The 22,136-nt window shown below is 36.6% G+C and overlaps 1 protein-coding gene across 14 annotated transcripts in view; it reads right to left on the reverse strand.

Moving 5' to 3' along the window:
* The window catches only part of TASP1 (taspase 1), a 353,923-nt gene that overhangs the window by 275,540 nt on the left and 56,247 nt on the right, over nucleotides 1–22,136 (reverse strand). For all 14 annotated transcript variants that reach the window (XR_007515372.1, XR_007515370.1, XR_007515371.1 and 11 more), the window contains one exon: nucleotides 2,356–2,476. Coding sequence is in view for 11 of the 14 variants with exons in the window: in XM_049868965.1 (XP_049724922.1) it covers nucleotides 2,356–2,476 (121 nt within the window). In the remaining 3 variants the exon portion in view is untranslated. The remainder of the gene's footprint in view (nucleotides 1–2,355; nucleotides 2,477–22,136) is intronic.

Here is a 22,136-nt window from a genome sequence, read left to right on the forward strand (position 1 = left end):
AAGTTTATCCCTCCTTGGGTATTCTCCCTTTGCCCTTTAGAGTTCTCTTTCCATCTTTATAGAGTTACTCTCCTATCATTGCTTAACAATTCTTTATGTTAAACTTTCCTTGTTTAAAGTACTGCATGCTTTCTGTTTTCTAGTTGGGCCCAAACCAATACAGTAACCTTGGACAAATCAGTGCATCTCTCCTGTGTCTCAGTTTCCTCAGTTGTAACACAGGGATAAAAGTACTAACCTCATAAGATCATCGTGAGAACTAAATGATATAACCTGTAAACCACAAGATACTAATGCCTAGCATGTGTTCATAACTTAACAGATGGTAGTTATTTTTGTTATTATTGTTGTTATTCAACAAATTGTGTAGGGAGAATTGGTTAGTCATTTCAGAAAAAAGCAAATAATGGATTTAAGAGGTAAATGTTAAATAAAGTTTACAAGTATTAGAAGAAAATACTGGTCCATTCAATAAGGAAAGACTTCCATCTTCAAAAATGGCGCAGGGACAAATCAATCTCCAAATGCAAAAGAATGAAGGTGGACTTACCTCACACCATATGCAAACCTTAACTCAAAATGGATCAATGAACTAAATATAAGAACTAAAACCATAAAATTCTTAGGAAAAAAAAGAAAGCAAACATCCGGGATCTCATTTCTACCAACGAACTCTTAGATAGGACACCAAAAGCACAAGCAACAAATAAATAAATTGGACTTCATCAGAAAGGGCTGTGCATCAAAGGACTTCATAAAGGAAGTGAAAAGACAGCACAGAGAATGGGAGAAAATAGTTGTAATTATATATCTGATAAAAGTTTAATATCCAGAATATACAAAGAATTCCTATAATTTAACAGCAAAAAGACAAGCAACCCAATTTAAAAATGGATAAAGGACTCGAACAGAAATTTCTCCAAAGAAGATCTACCAATGGCCAATTAGTACATCAAAAGATGCACAACATTATTAGTCATTAAGGAAATGCAAATCAAAATCACACTGAGATTACTACTTCACACTCACTAGGACAGCCAGTATCAGAAAAACAGAAAACAAAGAGTGTTGGCAAGAATGTGGAGAGCCTGGAATCTTCATTGCTGATGGGAATGTAAAATGGTGTAACCATTGTGTAAAGCACTTGGCAATTCCTCAAAGTGTTAAACAAAGAATTACTATACGACCCAGCAATTTCCAAGTATATATATCCAAGAGAATTGAAAGCAGGGATTCAAACACTTGTATTAAAATGTTTATAGCAGCATTATTCACAATAACCAAGAGGTGAAAACAACCCAAGTGTCCATCAACAGATGAACGGATAAATAAAATGTGTTACATACATGCGATGGACTATTACTCTGCAATAATAAGAACCGAAGTTCTAAAAAAATGCTATGCAACATAGAGAAACTTTGAAAACATCATGCTAGTTGAAATCAGCCAGATACAAAAGGACAAATATTGTATGAAATATTTAGAGTAAACAAATGCATAGTCACAGAAAATAGTGATTATCAGGGGCTGAGGGAAGAGGAGAATAGGGAGTTATCACTGAATGGGTAAAGAGTTTTTCTTTGGGGTGATAAAAACATTTTGGAAACACATAGTGGTGATGGTGGCACAACAACTTGAGTGTGATTAATGTCACTGGATTATACATCTGAAAATGGTTAAAATGGCAAATTTTATACTGTATATATCTTACCACAATAAAAAAAAATGTGCAAAAGAAAACTGTTTTTATTACATGAATACACACTAGAAATGCACTAGATTTTAGTAGTTAAGGAGCCCTGGTGGTACACTGGTTAAGAGTTCAGCTGCTAACCAAAAGGTCCGCGTCCACCAGCTGCTCCTTGGAATCCCTATGGGCCAGTTCTACTCTGTCTTATAGGGTCGCTATGAGTCAGAATCGATTCAATGGCAATGAGTGTGTTAGTAGTTACACCTGCCAGGGGAAAGAAGGATGGGAAGGGAGGATTAGGAGAATCAATGGTAAATTTCACTTGCATCTTTTTTTTTTTTAACAATAAAAATATATTACTTGTGTACTTCAGATCATTTTAAAATAGAACATGTTAAATCGACCTTTAAATGTGTTTAACTTCTTAAGGGAATGGAGAGAACGATCAAATTCTAACCAAAGACTTGGCCACGGGCTGCCTCATTTTTAAAATTATTCATAGCTACAGTTCCATGTTTTAAATGCAGTAAAAGGAGAAAAACTTTGTTTTCAGCACTAGTCCATACAAGAACAGTGAAAAAGACTGATTGAATCTTTAAGAAACATGAAATGGTAATACTCATCACTTTTAACAGACTATAGAGTGTGTTATAATGCCCACATACCACTCAGCGCTCCAACTGCTCCAAAATTTAAGGATTTTCCATCCATTATGCTGGCATCACACTCAATTTCACCCAAAAGATTGAGATTAGATCCCATTCCTGCATTTGTAAAAGGAGAATCCTAAAAGACAAAAACAAAAATTAAAATACCATTAGTCTTGAGAAAATGCAAATATATAGAGACCAAAGTTTATTAGTGGTTACCAGGGGCTAGAGGGAGGGGAAAAGGGAGGGATGGTTAACGGTAATGGAAAAATCCATTGATTAAGGGTAGGGCTGCAGAGTCAATTATTAAAATTAATGTCAATAAGTTGTACACCTGTAAAAAGTTGAACCGGCAAAGCCTGTATGATAGATATATTTACGACCAAAAAAACATAAAAAAAGAGTAAGCTGCTAAGGCTTCTTAAGTACAACCAAAAACCTCATAGGATTTGGTGCCTTGATTTGGAGGTTTAGGGTCACAGTTTCACAGGACATCCCAGTTAACTGGTCTAATAACATATTTACTATTTCTGTTCTACCTCCTAGTTTGTTGAACAGTGCCAGGGGTCTTAAAAACTTGCAAACAGCCATCTGAGGCACGATAATTGGTCCCTGTTCACCTGGAGCAATAGAGGAAGACAGAGAATCAGGAACAGGAGGAGGGAATGGATGTGTGGATAACTGTCTCCATGAACAGCTGCCTCCTTTGCCATGAGACCAGAAGAGCTGGATGGTTCCTGGCTACCATTACTGAACATTTTGATCAAAGATTCTATAGCAGAATCCTAAAGGGGGAAAATGCAGAAAAGAATTTCAAATTCTCATGGGCTCCAGACTTTCTGTACCCCTGAAACTACTGCCCTGAGATAACCTTTAAAACGTAAACCAAAAATATCCCCTGAAGTCTTCTTAAAACCAAACAATAGCTTAACTAAGTAAAAAATGTCTGCATTGAACATTATGCTCTTTTAAGAACTATCTGTATAGGATCAAAATGACAACAGCAACTTGAGAGATTAGATAGGAATCTTAGGGGGCAGTGAGTTTATGTTAATGAGGTAGGAACAACTCAGAAAAGGAGGGTGAGAATGGTCACACAACTAGAAGAATGTAATCAATGTCACTAAATTGTACACGTAGAAAACAGATGAACTGGTGTATGTTTTGCCGTGTATATTTTCAACAACGAAAAAAAATTAGTCTTAAAGGAGAACTAGTATCAATGCTTCATAAATTCTTCCAAAAATTAGAAGGGGAGAGACCCTTCGCATCTCAACGTAAGGTGCCATCACTACCCTGATAAAAAAAAAAAATAGACATCACAAGGAAAGAAAACTACCAACAAATAAAACTAAAAAACTAAACCAACTGCTGTTGAGTCAGTCCTGACTCACGGCCACCTCATGTGTCACAGAGTAGATCTGAGCTCCGTGATTTTTTTTGGCTATAATATTTATGGAAGCAGGTCATCAGGCCTTTCTTCCGTGGTGCTACTGGGTGAGTTCAAACCACCAAACGTTCAGTTAGCAGCTAAGGGCAAACCATCAGTGCCACCCAGGGACCTATAAAACAATACAACTTGTACATGCTGTTGTTGTTGTTGTTAGGTGCTGTCAATAGTAGTCAAGGGCTTAACTATTTACCCTAACCAAGCCCCCCCAAAAAACCCGTAGTAGAATCCATTCCAACTCACAGCAACCGTATAGGACAGAACAGAACCACCCCATAGGGTTTCCAAGGAGTGGCTGGTGGAATCAACATGTTGACCTTTTGGTTAGCAGCCAAGCTTTTAACCACTGCACCTCCAAGGATCCTTACCCCACCCAGGGACCCCAAATACCAAGCATTGTTGTTATATGCTGTCCAGTCAATTTCAACTCACAATGACCCACGGGACAGAGTAGAACTTTCCCACAGGGCTTTTTAGGCTGTGATCTTTACAGGAAGAGATCACTAGGTCTTTCTCCTGTGGACCCATGCGGTGGGTTCGAACCACCAACCTTTGGGCTAGCAGCTTAGCATTTACCCATTGCATCACTAGGGCTCTTTTCCTTGTGTACACTGACACAGAAATCCTCAGTGAAATACTAGCAAACCGAATACAGCAAAATATAAAAAGATTATACATATGCCATTAATGAGAAGCATTCTGTCCCAGGAAAGTACGGTTGATTTAACCCTTTGGTGGCCCAATGATGTTCTGCTTTGAGTTTTTCTTGATGCCACGTATTTTCATTGATGGAAGCACACTGAATCATTGAGTGTTCCTGAATTTTGGTAGGTAGTATGAATTTTTTTTTCTTGCCCCCTCCCACAAGTCTACCCCAAGTGTTTAGTGGTACATATGAAGTGTTTATAACTTAACTACAAAGCTACCATAATCAAGACACTATGTTATAAACATATAAACAAGTACAAATGTATCAACTCAATAGAACTGAGGCTCCAGAAATAAACTCTTACATTTATGGCCAATTCAACAAGAGTGCCAAGAAAATTCACTGGTGAAAGAAAAGTGTTTTTAACAAATGGTGCTGAGACAACTAGATATTCACATGCACAGAAAATGAGGTTGGATCCAAACCTTACACCACACACAAAATTTAACTTAAAATGGATCAAAGACCTAAATCTAAAAGCTGAAACTCTTAGAAGAAAACACAGGGGTAAATGTTCATGACCTTGGATTAGGCAATGGTTTCTTTGAAATACAGCACAAGAAACCAAAAATAAAGAAATTAGTTGGGCTTCATCAAAACTAAAAATGTTTGTGCTTCTAAGAACATCATCAAGAAGGTGGAAAGACAATCCACAGAAAGGAAGAAACTATTTGCACATCATATATCTGAGAAGGGACTTGTATCCAGAATATATAAAGAAGTCTTATAACACTAAAATTTAAATAAAATTGAGCCAATTAAACAATGGGCAAAAACACGAACGCACATGTCTCCAAAAAATATATACGTAAATGGCCAACGAGCACCTGATAAGATGCTCAACATCATTAGAACCATCGCCAGGGAAATTCAAATCAAAACCAAATTGATAAAAACAATCAATATGCACATGAAAAGATGCTCAACATCATTAGCCATCAAAACTACAGTGAGATAACACTTCACACCCACAAGAATGGCTATAAACAAAAAGACACAAATAACAAGTGCTGGTAAGCATGAAGAAATCGCAACCCTCGCACACTGCTCGTGTGAGTGTAAAATGGTGCAGCCACTTGGAAGAATAATCTAGCAGTTCTTCAAAAAGTTAAATAGTTACCAGTTAACCCAGTAATTCCACTTGTTGTTATACATCCAAGAGAAATGAAAATATATTTTCACAAAAACTTGTACATGAATGTTCACAGCAGTATCATTAATAGCCAAAAAGTGGAAATAACCCATATGTTCAGAACCCATATGTCCATCAGCGTGAACTATACGACGGAATATTATACACGAGGAAAAGGACTGAAGTACTGGTACGCGGTAAAATAAGAACGGACCCTGAAAACACGCTAAGTCAGTCACAAAAGATACATATTGTGTGATTCAGTGTATATTAAATGTTCAAAATAGGCGAATCCATAAAGACAGAGAGAAGATCATTGGTGGCCAGAGGCTGAGAGGACGAAGGAATGGGTAACGACTGCTAGTAGATATGGCATTTCTTTGGGGGGTGATGAAAATGAATTAAAGTAGTACATAGTGGCGATTGTTACAGAACTGTGAATACACTTAAAACCACTGAAACGTAATTATAAAAGGTAAATTTTATGGTATGTTAAATTATATCTCAATACAGGTATCATAAACAAAAATACTTATGTCAACAAGGCAAACATAACATATAGGGCTGAAATCAGAGGCCAGCCATGTACTTGAAATAAAAAAAAAAAAATGCCTTCTTTTGCTAATGCTGTGAAAAAAGTATTAAAATATATATACCTTAGTCTTTCATGTTAAGGCCATACCATCCTTGATCTCCAACCAAGAAATATGGAAAAGGGCTAATAATATAAAACTTTACAATAAAAATAAATGTTGTGGGGAGAAAGTCCCGCAGTCTTCCTCCAAAAGAGGGAGAGGGAAAGGAAGAGGAAATGGAAGGGAGAGAGGGAGGGAGAGAGAGAGAGAGGAGAAGAGATAGAGACAGAGAGGGAGAGGCAGAAAGAGAGAGATTAGATTGAACACTCCACAGGGTCATCACATAAATGAAGGGTCCATCCCTAAATACCGAGGACCATAAAATATAAACAACTCTACCTTGCACTCTAGAAGTCTGAGTGAATCCATAAGATAATATCTGTTCTAAAGTGAGTCCAATATTACTTAGAAAACCAGAGTCATTCTGGATCTACCCAAAATCATCTATAAACTTTTCCAGTTTCCTGGGTTTCTGCAAGATTCAAGAAAAAGTGGCAGAATTTTCACCTACAACTTGAGGAAAGGGGGCAGGATTTTGAGACTTGAGGTTTTATTCTAATGCAAATAGGCAATCTATATGCCATACAATTTTAAAAATAAAATCAAAGAGTGGAATACAACAAAAGAGTTACATAATTAAATACAAAATGAACAATTCAGACATTAATACCGTGAACATTCAAAAGAGAGTGGCCAACTATGAGATGGAGAAGTTAACAGAAGGCTGCTTGTAGGCCGCAGAATAAGAATAAAGACACTCAGACGGCTAGAAAACTACAGGTGGGTATAATGGGAGCAACGTGCAGGTGGGGGAAAGTGTCAGAGCCACGCAACAGGCATTCAGCTAAAAGGGTTTTCTGAAGCCAAAGTGGATATTGCCCAATATCAATCATCAAAATCTAGAACTGATGGAAAGATAAGGAAAAGTCAGTCAAGATTTTTGCATAGGAGAAAGTCAAAGATGACTACATTGGCCAAAGAAGCATAACCTGACATTCACATATTTTATGAAAAGGAAGGGAAATGAACTGAAGTCAGAGAGACCAAACAGAAGGCTATTTTCAAAAGAAGTTTGAAATGTTAACCATTTGGTGTGGAGCCTCCGGGGGGTGCAAACAGTTAATACACTCAGCTACTAAGTGAAAGGTTGGGGGATCAAGTCAACCCAGAGGCACCTTAGAAAAAAGACCTGGCAATCTACCCTGAAAAATCAGCCACTGAAAACCTCATGGAGCGCAGTTCTACTCTGACGCTCATTAGACTGCCGTGAGTCAGAACTGACTTGACAAGCATCTGGTTTGGTTTTATGGAATGACAGTAACGGAAGAGAAAAATCTTAAGAGCAGCAAAACCAAAAATATACATGAGACATAAACAAAGAATAATAACGGCAAACTTCTTGTCGGAAACTACACAAAACATAAGAAAATGGAGTAATATGTTTAAAGAACTGAGAGAGAAAAGTGTCAACTGAGAAAACTACAAAATATATTTAAAGAATGAAGGCAAAATAAAGCCTTTTTCAGACAAACAAAAGAAGCTGAGATAATTCATCACCAGCAAATCCACACTATAAGGAATCTTAAAGAATGTTCTTCAGGCAGAACAAAAATGATGCCAGATAGAACTCTAGGCTGACACAAAGAATGAAAAGTGATTAATATTCCAAAGTTTGGAGATATTAAGAATGCCTCTTTCATTTTCTAACCTCTTTAAAAGATAACTGTTTAAAGCAAAAGTAATAACAGTACATTGTTGGGTTTATAACATATACAGAAGCAAACTGTATGAAAGAACAGCACAAAGATTGAGAGGGAGAATCAAGGTACACTACCGTAAGGTTCTTACATCATATATGAAAGCCTGTACTATGATTTGAAAGTAGACTGTGTTAACTGAAAGATGGATATTGCAAACAGTAGAGCAGCTAATAGAAAACAGAACAAAGCACAGCTAATGGACAACAGTGGATATAAAATGTAATCATTTTTAAAAAGACAGAAAAAGAGGAAATGAAAACAAACTAGAGAAGCGACTAAAAGAAAACAAATAGCAAAAGGGTAGTTTTAAATGCAGCAATATTGATAATTACATTAAATTCAAACGTTCTAAACTCTTTGATTAGAAGGTAGAGCCTGTCAGAAACTGACTACATGAAATTCATATATAAAAACATAGGTAGCTAAAAATAAAAGCACATTAAAACATATTACAAAAAAGATATCAAAAAGTCTTCTCTCATTCCTGATATTGGTTAATTTGTAACTGATCCTTTATTTTCCTAATCAGTCTGGCTTGATGTTTATAAGTTATACTGATCTTCTCCAGGAACCAACTTTCACTTAATTGACTTTCTTATTTCATTATTTCTGTTTTTTTATTTATGATTCTTTCTTTTTACTGACTTTGCATATAATAAATATGTTTATCTTTTTCTAGTTTCTTAAGGTGATAGATTAAATCACTAATTTAGGATCTTTATTCTTTTCTAATATAAGCATTGGATGCAATAAATTTCTTCAGAATAAAGAAGATTATCAGAGATAAAGCTGAATATTGTTACATAATGACAAAGGGATCATTCCTCCAGGAAGACACAGTAATCTTAAATATGTGTACATCTAATAACAAAAATTCAAAATACATGAATGTCGGCAAAATTAACAGAAAAAAGGAGAAATAGACAAATCCATGCTAATTGTTGGAAAACTCAACAGTCTTCTCTCAGTAACTGACAGAACAAGTAGGCAGAAAATCAGTGTGGGTATAGATGACCTGAACAGCACTATCGAGCAACTTGACCTAGCTCAGAGTAGTAAAACACTACACACAACAACGGAAGAATACACATTCTTATCAAGTACAGATGAAACTTTCACTGAGATAGAACATGTCCTAGGCCATAAAACAAATTTTAACAACTTTAAAGAATAGAAATCAAACAAAGTATACTCTCAGGCCATAAGTGAATTAAACAAAAATCAACAACAGAAATATATCTGGAAAATCCCTCAAATATTTGGAAATGAACACATTTCTAAAAATCCATTAGTCAAGTGGAAGTCAATAAAACATTTTTAATTAAATGAAAATAAAAACACAACATATCAAAATCTGTGTGACGCTCTAAAGCAGTTCTCACAGCAGTTGTTGTCAAATAAATTCATAGTATTAAATGCATGTGTTATAAAAATAAAAATCTAAAATAATCTAAGCTTACACTAATAAATTAGAAAAACAGCAATTAAACCTAAACAAAGCAACAAGAAGGAAACAATACAGTTTGCAAACAGAAACAATGAGAGAGAAAACAGAAAAATAATAAAGAAAAATCTATAAAACCAAAAGTTACTTCTCGGGAAAAAAAAATCCATAAACTTGATAAACATCTAACCAGGCTAACCCAGAGAAAACAAGACACAATTCTCAATATTAGGAACTAAAGGGGGGCACCACTACTAATCTCAGAGATATTAAATATATAATAGGGGACTACTAGGAACAAATTAATAATTACATGAAATGAAATGAGCCATTTCTTGAAAGACACGAACTACCAAAACTCACTCAAGAAGAAACAGATAACTTGATTAGCCCTACATCAATTAAAGAAATTGAATTTACTGTTAAAAAGCCTTCCAAAAAAGGAAAGTACAGGCCCAGATTACTTCACTTGCAAATTCGAACAAACATTTAAGGAAAAATAATATCAATTCTACACAATCTTCCAGAAATAGGAGTAAGGAACACTTCCTAACTCATTTTATGAGGCCAACATTACCCTAATACCGAAACCAGACAAAACATTACAGAAAACTACAGACCAGTATTTCTCTTTAATATACATGTAAAACTCCTCAACAAAACAATAGCAACTCTAATCAAGCAATACAGAAAGACGATACATTATGACCAACATTAGAAAATCAATGTAATTCACCGTTTTAACTGACTAAGAAAAAACAGTCATCTCAGATGTAGAAAAAGCATTCTAAAAGATTCGATATTCATTCACAATAAAAACTCTCAGTAACTAAAGAATCGAAGGGAACTTCTTTAACTAAGATACATCATGACCAACCAGTGTTTACCCCAGGAAAGCAGTTAGTTTAACAGTTGACTATCAATCAATGTAATTAACAGTACTAAGAGACAGAAGTGAAAAAGTATAGGATCACTACAACACAGATAAAGCAGCCGACAAAACTCAATACCTATTCATGATTAAAAAAAAAAAAAAACCCGAAACTGCTGTACAGGAGGGAACTCCTTCAACCAGACAGTTTATCTGTGAAATCCATAGAGCTAACATCATAATTAATGGTAAAAGACTAAATACTTCCCCCTAGCATCAAGACTACGGCAAGAACATTTTCTCTCAACCACTCCCATTCATCATTCTATTGATGTCCTGGTCAGTATGCAAGGAAAAAAAAAAAATTTTAAGGCATATACATTGTAAAGGAAGAAGTAAATCTGTCTATATTTGTAGACCACATGATTATCTATACAGAAAATTCTAAGAAATTTAAAGACAAGCCGATAAAAAATAGAACGGATGAATTAGTAAGATTACAGTATACTAGATCAAAATAAGTCATTTCACTATTACAGCAATAAACTACTGAAAATTCTTTTTTTAAAGCCATAAACAACAGCAATTGAAAAAATAAAACATATGAAAAATATGTATAAGATCTGCACCCTGAAAGCCACAAAACATTCCTCAGAAAAATTAAAGAAAATCTAAATAAATGGAGAGAAATACCATGCTCATGGACTAAAAGATTTGCTATTACTAAACTGATTAACAGATTTAAGACAATCCCAATCAAAATTCCGGCAGACTTTCTTGTAAAAATTGACAAACTAGTTCTAAAAGGTGCATTTAAATACAACGAAACCAGAATAGCCAAAACATTTCTGGAAAAGAACAAACTTAAAGGACTTATATTACCTGATTCCAAGATTAATAGAGTGTAATATCGGCAAAAATTTAGAAATACAGATCAATAAAATGGAATAGAGTCCCAGGGAGACTCATTCATATATGATCAATTGATTTTGCCAAAGGTGGTAGGGCAACTCAACGAGAAAGGATAATCTTAACAGCAAATGGTGCTGGAAAAATTGAATAACCACATGTAAAAAAAAAAAAAGAACTTTTAATTTTCAGTACTGACAAAAATTAATTTTTTTAATAGATCATAAATCTACATGCAAGACTAAAACTAAAAATTCCAGAAGAAAAACTAGGATAAAATCTTGTTACTTTTGGTTAGGCAAAGTTTTCTTCGGACACAAAAAGTACAAATTATAAAAAAAAAAAAAAAATGATAAATTGTAAAATGTTCTTATATATTTTGCTCTTCTAACAACACTGTTAAGAAAATTTAAAAAGCAAAACACTCATATACACAGCTTTGTATACACACATATATATTCTTGCTTTGTCAGCTGAGAGAGACCAGAAGCAATCATACCCCAATAATAACGAGTACACCTAGCATCCAGATCTTAGTTTTGAGCACCATTTTCCAACAAAAGGAACTAGTGCTCCTTGGAAAAATGGCTAATTCTAGGACTGGAGCAGAAAACACGTAACAGAAGCCTGTGGCATCTTGGAATGCCAGAAAGAAAGAAAGTGTTAAAAATAAATAAATAAACAACAATGCAAAATGATGGGGATATGCCAAAGAGGGAAACTCTGGTGGCATAGTGGTTAAGTGCTACACCTGCTAACCAAAGGGTCAGCTGTTCGAATCCACCAGGCGCTCCTTGGAAACTCTATGGGGCAGTTCTACTCTGTCCTATAGGGTCGCTATGAGTCGGAATCAACTCGATGGCACTGGGTTTTTTTTTATGCCAAAGAGACACAGGAGCCAATTGAAAGAGCTCCCAATGGCCAAAGCTGGAACAATGTGAGCAGGAAAATAAATAACCCAAAGCATAAAATACCCATGATTCCATACAAATTAATTACTAAAATAAATAAATAAATAAATAAATGGAAGAGAAGAGATGAATCGCCCGTGTGGAATTCCAAATAATCTTAGATATCCCTCCTTTAGAAAGTGGAGCATAACTCCCTACTCTTTAAATGTGGGCTGTATATAGGTACTTCCTTCCAAAGCAGAGTTTGTACAGGGAAAAAGGAGGAGTAATCTGACAGCAAAGAAACCTGACAAACACCACCTATGCCAGGTGAAAAAGGTCAACATTAACAGTGATAATTCAGACTGATAGTATGTACCCTTGATATGGCGTGATGAGAACGGCACCTTACCTCTCTGGTCTTCCTCCCAAAACTCATAAACCCACCCTAATTATGAGAAAAATGGACAAATTGTAACTGAGGGACATTCTACAAAATACCTTATACACCTCAAAAGTGTCAAAGTCATCAAAAACTAGGAAAGTGTGAGAAATTGCCATAGTCAAGAGGAGCCTGAAGAGATATGATTAAATGTAATGTGGTATCATGAATGGAAACACGGAACCGAGGAAATCTGAATACAGTGTAACGCCAAAACTCATTACTGTATTGTACTACAAGGTGGTACTGACAGCCGTCAACTTCTCCTGGCTGTAATCTTTACAGAAGCAGATGTCAGGCCTTTCTTCTGCTGTGCCACTGGGTGGGTTCAAATCACCAACCTTTTGGTTAGCAGACAAGCGCAAAGAGTTTGCACCACCCAGGGACCTCAAATACAGACTTCAATTAATAATAATGTATTAACATTAATGTAACAAATGTATCATATGCTAATGTGTCAGTAATAAAAAATTTTTTGAAAAAGGACATCAGTAATAAGAGAAACTGGTGCACATTTTATGGGAATTCTCTGCAGTGTCTTTCTAACTGTTCTGTAAATCTAAGACTACCTTAAAATAAAAGGTTTAGTTTAAAAAAAAAAATCAAGCCACTGACTGGGTGAAAAATTTTGCAAAACATGTATCTGTTAAAAGACTTGTATCAAGAATATATAAAGAATCCATACAATTCAGTCAGATGATCCAATTTTTTAATGGGATAATGATTTTATACAGATTGAAAATAACACATGTAAAGATGTTCAATGTCATTGGTCAATAGGGAAATGACTAAATTAGACACTAGGCAAATGAAAACAACAAGATACCACTACATACTCACTGTTGTTGCCGGGTGCTGTCAAGTTGATACCAACTCAACAACCCCATGTGACAAAGTAGAACTGCCCCATAGGGGTTTCTTGGCTGCAATCTTTATGGAAGTATATTGCCAGCTCTTTCTCCCATGGAGCCAGAGAGTGGGCTTGAGCTGCCAGCTTTTATATTAGGAGCCAAGCACTTAGCCACTGTACCACCAGGGCTCCTTACATACCCACTAGAATAATTAAAATGTAAAGACAATGACAATACCAAGAATTGGTAATATTATGGAACAACTACAACTCTCATACATTGGTAGTGAGAATATAAATGGTAATAAATTTGGCAGTTTTCTCTATAGTTAACCATACGCTTACCATACCTGTTGCCATCAAGTCAATTCCAACTCATAGCGACCCTATTAAGAAAGAGTAGAACTACACCATAGGGTTTCCAAGGCTGTAATCTTTACCGAAGTGGACTTCCACATCTTTCTCCCATGAAGTGACTGCTGAATTCAACTCTCAACTTTTCGGTTAGCAGAAGAGCACTTAACCACTGTGCCACAAGGGATCCTTACACTTAGCAAAGACCGAGTAATTCTACTCCTAAAGCAATTATTCAAGAGAAATAAAGGTATTAGGGCACATGCTGAGGGTGGCAGGGCAAGACGGCAGGGTAAACAGTTGCTCCCATTTATCCCCCTGCAACTAACTGACTGAACAACAAATAAAAACAAGCACAGAGTGAGATCTCAGAGCTTCGGATGGCTGGGGATGGCTGGGGAGCTGAGGTGAGTCATGAAATGGGGGAGAAGAGGAGTGTGGTCGGCAAAGAAGCTAGGAGTTGTGGCTGCAGGCATCCAGAGGACTTGGCTCGCTGCAGCCATCTTGGGAACAGGACAGCAACACCCTGAACAAAGAATGCAGGATAAGAGCTAAACAGAGGAAAGTATAGTCTAATTAAGGTGGCACAGATTGGCCAGAGAAATTCACAAGCCACACATTTGGCAAGGGGCACAGGGAAGCTGAGATGCTGTGAGTGCTATTGAATCTCACCGAGACCTGAGGCCAACAGTATTTGAGACTCAGGGCAGCAGAAGAGCCATGGGTTCCATTCAACATCCATGGCAAGAAAAACACATCAAACAGGCAACACAGTGGGAAACAATTGGCCCTCTACCCACAACTAGGCACTGCGGAAGACCCTATTCAGGATCACCCATAAGAGAAGGGCATAAAGCACTCCCCTCCTTCACCTCAGGAAAGACAAGTACCACCACCTCTACCTACCGCCAGCAGAAAAGTCCTGTGCATGTGCAATTAGTCACAGAGGAAAAGCCATGCCCCAATCCTACAGAGGAAAGTGAAGGAACCCAGCCTGAGGAGTATCTGGGGACGGCTTCACCAAACCTACAGAAGACAGAGGGACCCTAACACTAATAAAGTCAGCCACCTTAGGGAAAACCAGCCAGAGTAAGCACCCAGAGACTTAAAACTTTCCAAAACACCTACAACTTGTAGAGACAAACTAGACCCCAAAAGAAATAGAGGGAAATCCTCAGAAAACTGCTGACTCAGTGCTGAAAGAACTAAAGGGCCAGAATGCCCTCTAGTGGAATTCAAGAGAAGATAAAAAACCTGAAAATCCAAACCTATGCCATCGAGTTGACAGGATCACAGGAGAAGAAGGACTAATCAAAAGAAAAATATGAGGGAGCAAAAATTTCTCCTACGGAAACCAGAATAACGGAAAAAAAATTGAACATTCCCCAGACGATAGAGTTAAATATGTTTAAAGAAAACAAAAATCACACAAAAACCAAACTAATGGAGATTCAAGAAATAAAATGAAATACAAAATGAGAAACTCAATGAGATTGAAAAAATTAAAAAAAGAGAGACAGAATTAATGGAATTGAAGACTAAAATAATTGAATTAGAAGATGTAAGAAAAACATTCAACAATAAATTCGAGCAATCAAGATAAAATAAGTGAACGAGAAGACAGAGTAACTGAACTTACTAAGTCTCGAGAGAAACAAGAAAAAAAAACAAAGAAAAGCAAACAAAATCAAATGGAAATGTGGGATTCAATTACAAAATTTAACATTGGAATTTTTTGGAATTCTAGAGCATCATGATAATAATAAAAGCATAGAAAGAATTTTCCAAGAGATAATCATAGAGAATTTCCTAGACATGAATAAGGAATCAAGCCTGCAAAACAGGAAGTTTCACAAACTACAAACAGAAGAAATTCAACAAAGTCCACTCCAAAACACATAATAAAAACCCACCAGTAGAATTCTTGAAAACCAAAGACGATAGAATTCTGAAAGCAGTAAGACAAAAGCATAGCATAACATATCAAGGGTTCATATCACAATTAGTGTAGATTTCTCCCCAGAAACCCCGGAGGCCAGAAGACAATAGAGCACCATATACAAAATACTGAGGGAAAACAATTGCCAACCAAGAATTCTTTACCCAGCAAAGCTTTCATTCAAAAATGAGAGGGAAATCAAGACGTTCCCAAATACACAGAAACACTGGACATTTTCCACTACCAGACCAGCTCTGCAAGAATTACTTAAGGGAGTTCTTCAAATGGAAAGAAAAGAGCATTAAATAAATGCTCGAGTCTACACATGGGAAATTAAAATGAAGAAAGAGAAATATCCAACAAAAAGTTACAGCATGAGCAAATATAAGAACAAAGTATATGATATTTTGGAGGAATAAATTGAATAGTTAAGTTCCACAAGCACTACAACATCAAGTGCATAAAAAATAACTACAAATTAAACCTATCAGATATAGGAAATATAACGATATTGGTGGAGACTCACCAACAGAAAAGGGGGAAGAGCAAAAGAGGAATAGCTGTAGTATGTTAATGTTGTATGTTACTTGTTAAATGTTGCTGCAATTGCAAGTTGTGTATGTAATATTTGTGGTAACAACCACTAAGAAAACACCTAGAAAAAAATACACAGAAGAAAAAATAAATTAAAAAAAAAACTCATCACAAAAGACAGCTAAACACAGAAAATAATGAAAATAAGAAGTCAAAAAAGATGACATTTAAAAAACAATAAGCAAAATGAATCAAGTAGACACACCTACTCTTCACTTATCAACTATCTCATCATCTGACATTTTGCATTTACGACAGTAATAAAAAATCTATTGTCCAACTATTTTGTACATTAACGAGGAGCCAAGGGGAGAAGGAGGAGAAGGGCAAGGTTTGGGAAAGGGTGTGAAGCTATGCAGCCACCAGCAGTTGGTACTCAGAGGGGCGGGGCTGGGCCTGCAGTAAGGGTGGGGCAGATGGGGTGCGTATAAGGGGCAGGGGCAGCTGGTCCACAAGGAAGCAATGGAAGCCGGGGTACAGGAGTCTGGGAGGGGACTCACAAGTCACTTCTTCCAAAGAGTCCTCTCTGTCACCTCCACAGTTTCTGCTGGTTCTCACCTGTCCACTGGCTCAGAAGCCACCCACCACCAAGGCTTGTCTCATGGGCATGCAGAATAGAAAGGTGGAGAAGCAAGGCAGGGGGTCCGTGCAGAGGCCTGGAGTGCAGAAAGGTGATGGCGGGCCCCTGCTGCTCTAGAGGCAGCGGGCAACAACCGCGACCACCACAACCACCACCCCGACCCCCACAGGCTCTGTGGTAACGGGGAAGGCATGATGCGGAAAGGCAGCCTGCTGCAATACTGTATCCTGAGATGTGCAGGGGGCACCCAACAGGCAGTGAGTGACGGCGGGAGGGACACTGCGGTCGAAGATGGGGCAGGGCCCCAACTATCACGTAACACCAATTTTTGCGGAACGACCTGGTCTTTGGAACCTAAACATGCCAATAAGTGAGGAGTCGGTGTACTTCATTTTCAGTAATAACCTTAGAAGTAAATGATCTGAACACCCCATGGCAAAAGGCAGAGAGTACAGAATGGATAAAAATACATGATTCATCCTTTTGCGGCTTACAAGAAACACACTTTGGACAGAAGGACACACACAGACTAAAAACAAAAGGATAGAAAAAAAATATTCCATGCAACCAGTAACCAAAAAAGAGCAGGGATGGTCACACTGATAGAAGATAAAATAGACTTTAAATCAAAACCTATTATAAGAGATAAAGAAGGACAATACATAATAAAAAAAAAAAGGCTCAGTCCAGCAAGAAGACACAACAATTATATATGCACCTAATTTTAGTACTTCAAAATATATGAAACAAATACTAATATAAAAGAAGAAATAGAAAACTCCACAATAATATTTGGGACTTAAATAGACCACTTTCAATTCTAGATAGAACATCTAAAAAGGAGGTCAGTAGGACAATGAGGACTTAAATAAAACCATAAAGCAATCTGACCTAATGGACATATATAGAACTTTCCACCCATCATCAAAATACACATTTTTCTCCAATACACATGGATCATTTGCCAGAACAGACCATATGCTAGGCCCCCAAAAAAAACTCAACAAATTGAAAAAATTAATGAAACCATACAAAGCATCTTCTCTTCCCTTTACAGTATAAACCTAGAAATCAACAACAGGAAGAAAAAAGGGGAAAAAATTACATGAGACATAAGTAACACACTGTTAAAAATCTACTGGATCAAAGAAGAAATCAAAAGTGAAATTAAAAAAATACTTAGAATCAACAAAATGAAAACAACATATCGAAACCTTTGGGACACAGCAAATGAAGTGCTCAGAAGGAAATTTACAGCAATAAATGCCTCCATTAAAAAAGACCAAAAATCAATAACTTAAACTGACAACTTGAACAAACAGAAAAGAAGAGCATAATAAGCTCAAAGCTACCAGAAGGAAATAATAAAGACCAGAGCAGATATAAATGAAAAATAAAACAGAAAAGCAATTGGATCAACAAAGCCAGAAGTTGGTTCTTTGAAAGGATCAGTAAAATAGACAAACCACTGGTTAGACCTACCAAAAAAAAACAAGAGCCAAATAACCAAAATAAGAAATGAAGGTGGAGACATTACAACAGACCCAAGAGAGATTAAGACAGAAGACTACAAAAACCTGCACTGCAGCAAATCTGAAAGCCTAGATGAAATGGACAAATTCCTAGAAACATACTACTTACCAAAACTAACCAAAGTAAAGGTGGAAAAAATCTAAACAGACTCATAACAAAATATATATATATATTGAACATGTGGGAGAAGTCTTTAACAATAAAAGGAACAAACTCCTAATACTCCCAACAATATGGATGAATATCAAAAGTACATGGGGCAAGTGAAAGAAGCAAGTCACAAAAGACTACATATTGTATGATTCTATTTATACCAAATTCTAGAAAAGGCAGTGATAGAATGCAGAAAATTGGTTGCAAGGGGCCACTGAGCGAGAGGAGGAAATTGACTACAAACAAACAAGGGAACTTTGGGGGTAATGGAAATAATACATATCATGATTATGTTTGTGGTTACATGACTATATCAAAACTCATCAAATTGTACACTTAAAATCAGTAAATGTTGTTGCATATAAATTCTAATTCAATAAAGCTGACCAAAAGAAGTGTACCTATTACTTGATCTTAACTAGTCACCCTATATATTAACTTTCCCTTATAAATAATATACATAAGCTTTTTAAATGGTCATTTTGTTGTTGATTTTCTGATGTAACTCATTATGTACAATTAATAATCATTATGTCCAATCAGTAGATAGTGATCCTTTAAAAATCTGTCAGACCCTGATAATTTACGGATTAAACTGTATCCCTCAAAAATGTGTCAACTTGGCTAGGCTATGATTCCCAGTATTATGTGATTGCCCACCATTATGTCATCTGATATGATTTTCCTATGTGTTGTAAATCCTATCTCTAGGATGTTAATGAGACAGGATTAGAGGCAGTTATGTTAATGAGCGAGGACTCAATCTACAAGATAGAACTGGGTCTTGCATCAATCTGTTTTGAGATATGAAACAGAGAGTCAAACAGAGAGACAGAGGACCTCACATCACCAAGAAAGTAGAGCCAGAAGCAGAGTTCATTCCTTGGCCCTGGAGTCCCTGCACTGAAAAGCTCCTAGACCAGGGCAAGATTGATGACTGGGACCTTCCTCCAGAGCTGACAGAAAGAGTAAGCCTTTCCCTGTAGCTGGCACCCTGAATTCAGACTTCTAGCCTCCTAGGCTGTGAGACAAAAAAATTTCTGTTTGTTAAAGCCATCCACTTGTGGTATTTCTTTTATAGCAGCACTAGATAACTGAGACACCGTCTACTCCCCTGTTCAAAAACTTACAATGGTTTAACCATTACGCCTAGAGTAAAATCCAAAGTCCTAACTTCCAAGGTTTACATGGCCCTACATGATCTGGCCTCTCCTTCCCTCTCCCAACTTTCATTATAAACCACAACCTATATTACCTAGTTAATATCCCTTGCTGAACGTATAAAATAAGACTGTTTGCAAGGCTAAGAGGTATACTGTACCTCTGTGGATCTATTCTGAGACCTCTACTATAGCAACACTTACTCTCCCCCTAGCTTACTGCAGTTGGCCTCCTCACAATTCCCCGAGCACGTCAAGCATGCCTCCCCATCCCCCAGGCCTTTGTATTTGTTGTTCACTCATTCCTTCAACAAATACTTACAGAGTGGCTACTGCATGCTAGGCACTTTGGCACTAGAGACACAACAGTGAATAACAGGCAAAATCCCTCATCTCGTAGATATTTGATTCTAGTAAGGGGACAGAGCATGTATACATACCCGTATGTGTGTGTGTGTGGATGTAAACTCACACATATGGGTATGTATACATGCTGATCCATGCTGATAAGTATTATGATGCAGAATGAAGCGGGATAAGAAGGGACGGTGGAGTGCTTTTCTCTCTGAACTAGAACTTCCTTCTCCAACATCTTGTCACAGCTTTTTCCCCATTTCCTTCATGTCTCTATTCAAATGACATCTTAACATAAGGACCTCTCCTTACTACCTTATCTAAAACAGCATTTTCCCCACCTTTGCCCAACTAGTCTCTATTTTATTTTTCTCTATGGGATTTTTCACGTCCTGACATCATTTTTATTTATCTAGCTCTCCCCATAGAATGTAAGGCCCCAGGAGTGTAAGAATTTACTAGATGTTATATCCCAGCGTCTAAAGGAATGCTTAGTACATAGTAGCTACTCATTAAGTATCTGCTGAATGAATGCAGTTAATTACAACTGGATATAAACAGAATAATTGATCACTGTGAACTATAACCTCCGAAGCAAGCCAATGCTAATTCTTGCAGGTTACTCCTGTAGAGAATGCCAGGAAAATTTGTAATGGAGTGTTAAAGATTCAATATCTTCGCAATTAAAACAAATGAAATAAATTCTGGTAATAGCATTTTTAGTTTCTAAAAGATGGGATTTTAAAAGCAAAAAAATGTTTTAAGCTTACTCATAACTTTAAGAGGAGACAAAAGTAATATCCCCTCGACTGCATGACCCAGCAAAGAGAACAGGAAGATCAAGAGTCAAGTCAAGAGCTACTCCCCTACAATGACATGAAAACCCTTTCCTATTAATGACATTGAAACACCAAGCCAAGGCAAAGATCTGTAAAGCATTACTCTTTCACCATGAACCACAACCTCTATTACCCATTTAATGCCCTTTGCTGAAAGCGTAAAATAAAAATAAGAACTGTTTGCAAGGCTACAGGGTAAACTGTACCTCTAGGGATCTATTATGAGACCTCTATTAACAGCTCTTACAGATGCAAACAATTTAGTTTTCAACTACTGTACAAAAACTAGACTGGCACGTTGTAAAATTATTTTTATATAAAATGATTTATGTTTATACAATTTCCAATCTTCCTTTACAGGAGAAGTTAGACTTTACATGAAATTACTAATATGCTGGTATTCATACCCAGGCACTTGTTGCCATCGAGTCGACTCTGACTCATAGTTACCCAACAGAATAGGGTAGAACTGCCTCACAGTGTTCCCAAGGCTGTAATGTTTACAGAAGCAGACTGCCACATCTTCTTCCCACGGAGCAGCTGGTGGGTTCAGACCACCGACCTTTCAGTTAACAACCAAGCACTTAACTACTGTACCACCAGAGCTCCTTAACTCATCATTTGATTAATGAAGTGTAGTAGAATGCAATACATAATTGTAAGATTTCTTATTCAAAAATAAGTATGCTAAAATAAAAATTATTTTAATTACTGTCATCATTAATAAGCAGGTAGCCAATTAATCTAAGGCTGATGAGAAAGGAAAAAAAAGGCTTTTGAAGTGAACTACTTCCTTGAACCCATTTTAAATACAGTAATAAAAACAGATGTGTATTCCATATTTTTGTAGATTTTTTCAAGCTAATATTAATATCTTAATACTATCCTAAGAATTACAAATTCCCTGGTATTTCATCATTAATTCTCATTGCTGAAGGGATGAATGAGGATCAACAAAACTACATTACAGACTAAATTGTGGGATTTTTTTGTTTGTTTGTTTAGCAGCCAATTACGCTCAAATTTTCAAGAACTGGACTATTGAAAGGTTTCCTATTTAGTTTCCTCTATAGGATAGTTATGAGTCGGAATCAACTCGATGGCAAAGGGTTTGGTTTTTTTATGGTGGGCCTTGAGTATGACCTTCAGACTATCCCATCTGAATTTAGAGGCTATATCAAGAAGAGATTTGATACAG

Source organism: Elephas maximus, chromosome 25 (genome assembly GCF_024166365.1).
Source record: "Elephas maximus indicus isolate mEleMax1 chromosome 25, mEleMax1 primary haplotype, whole genome shotgun sequence".
In the NCBI taxonomy this organism is placed as follows: domain Eukaryota; kingdom Metazoa; phylum Chordata; class Mammalia; order Proboscidea; family Elephantidae; genus Elephas; species Elephas maximus.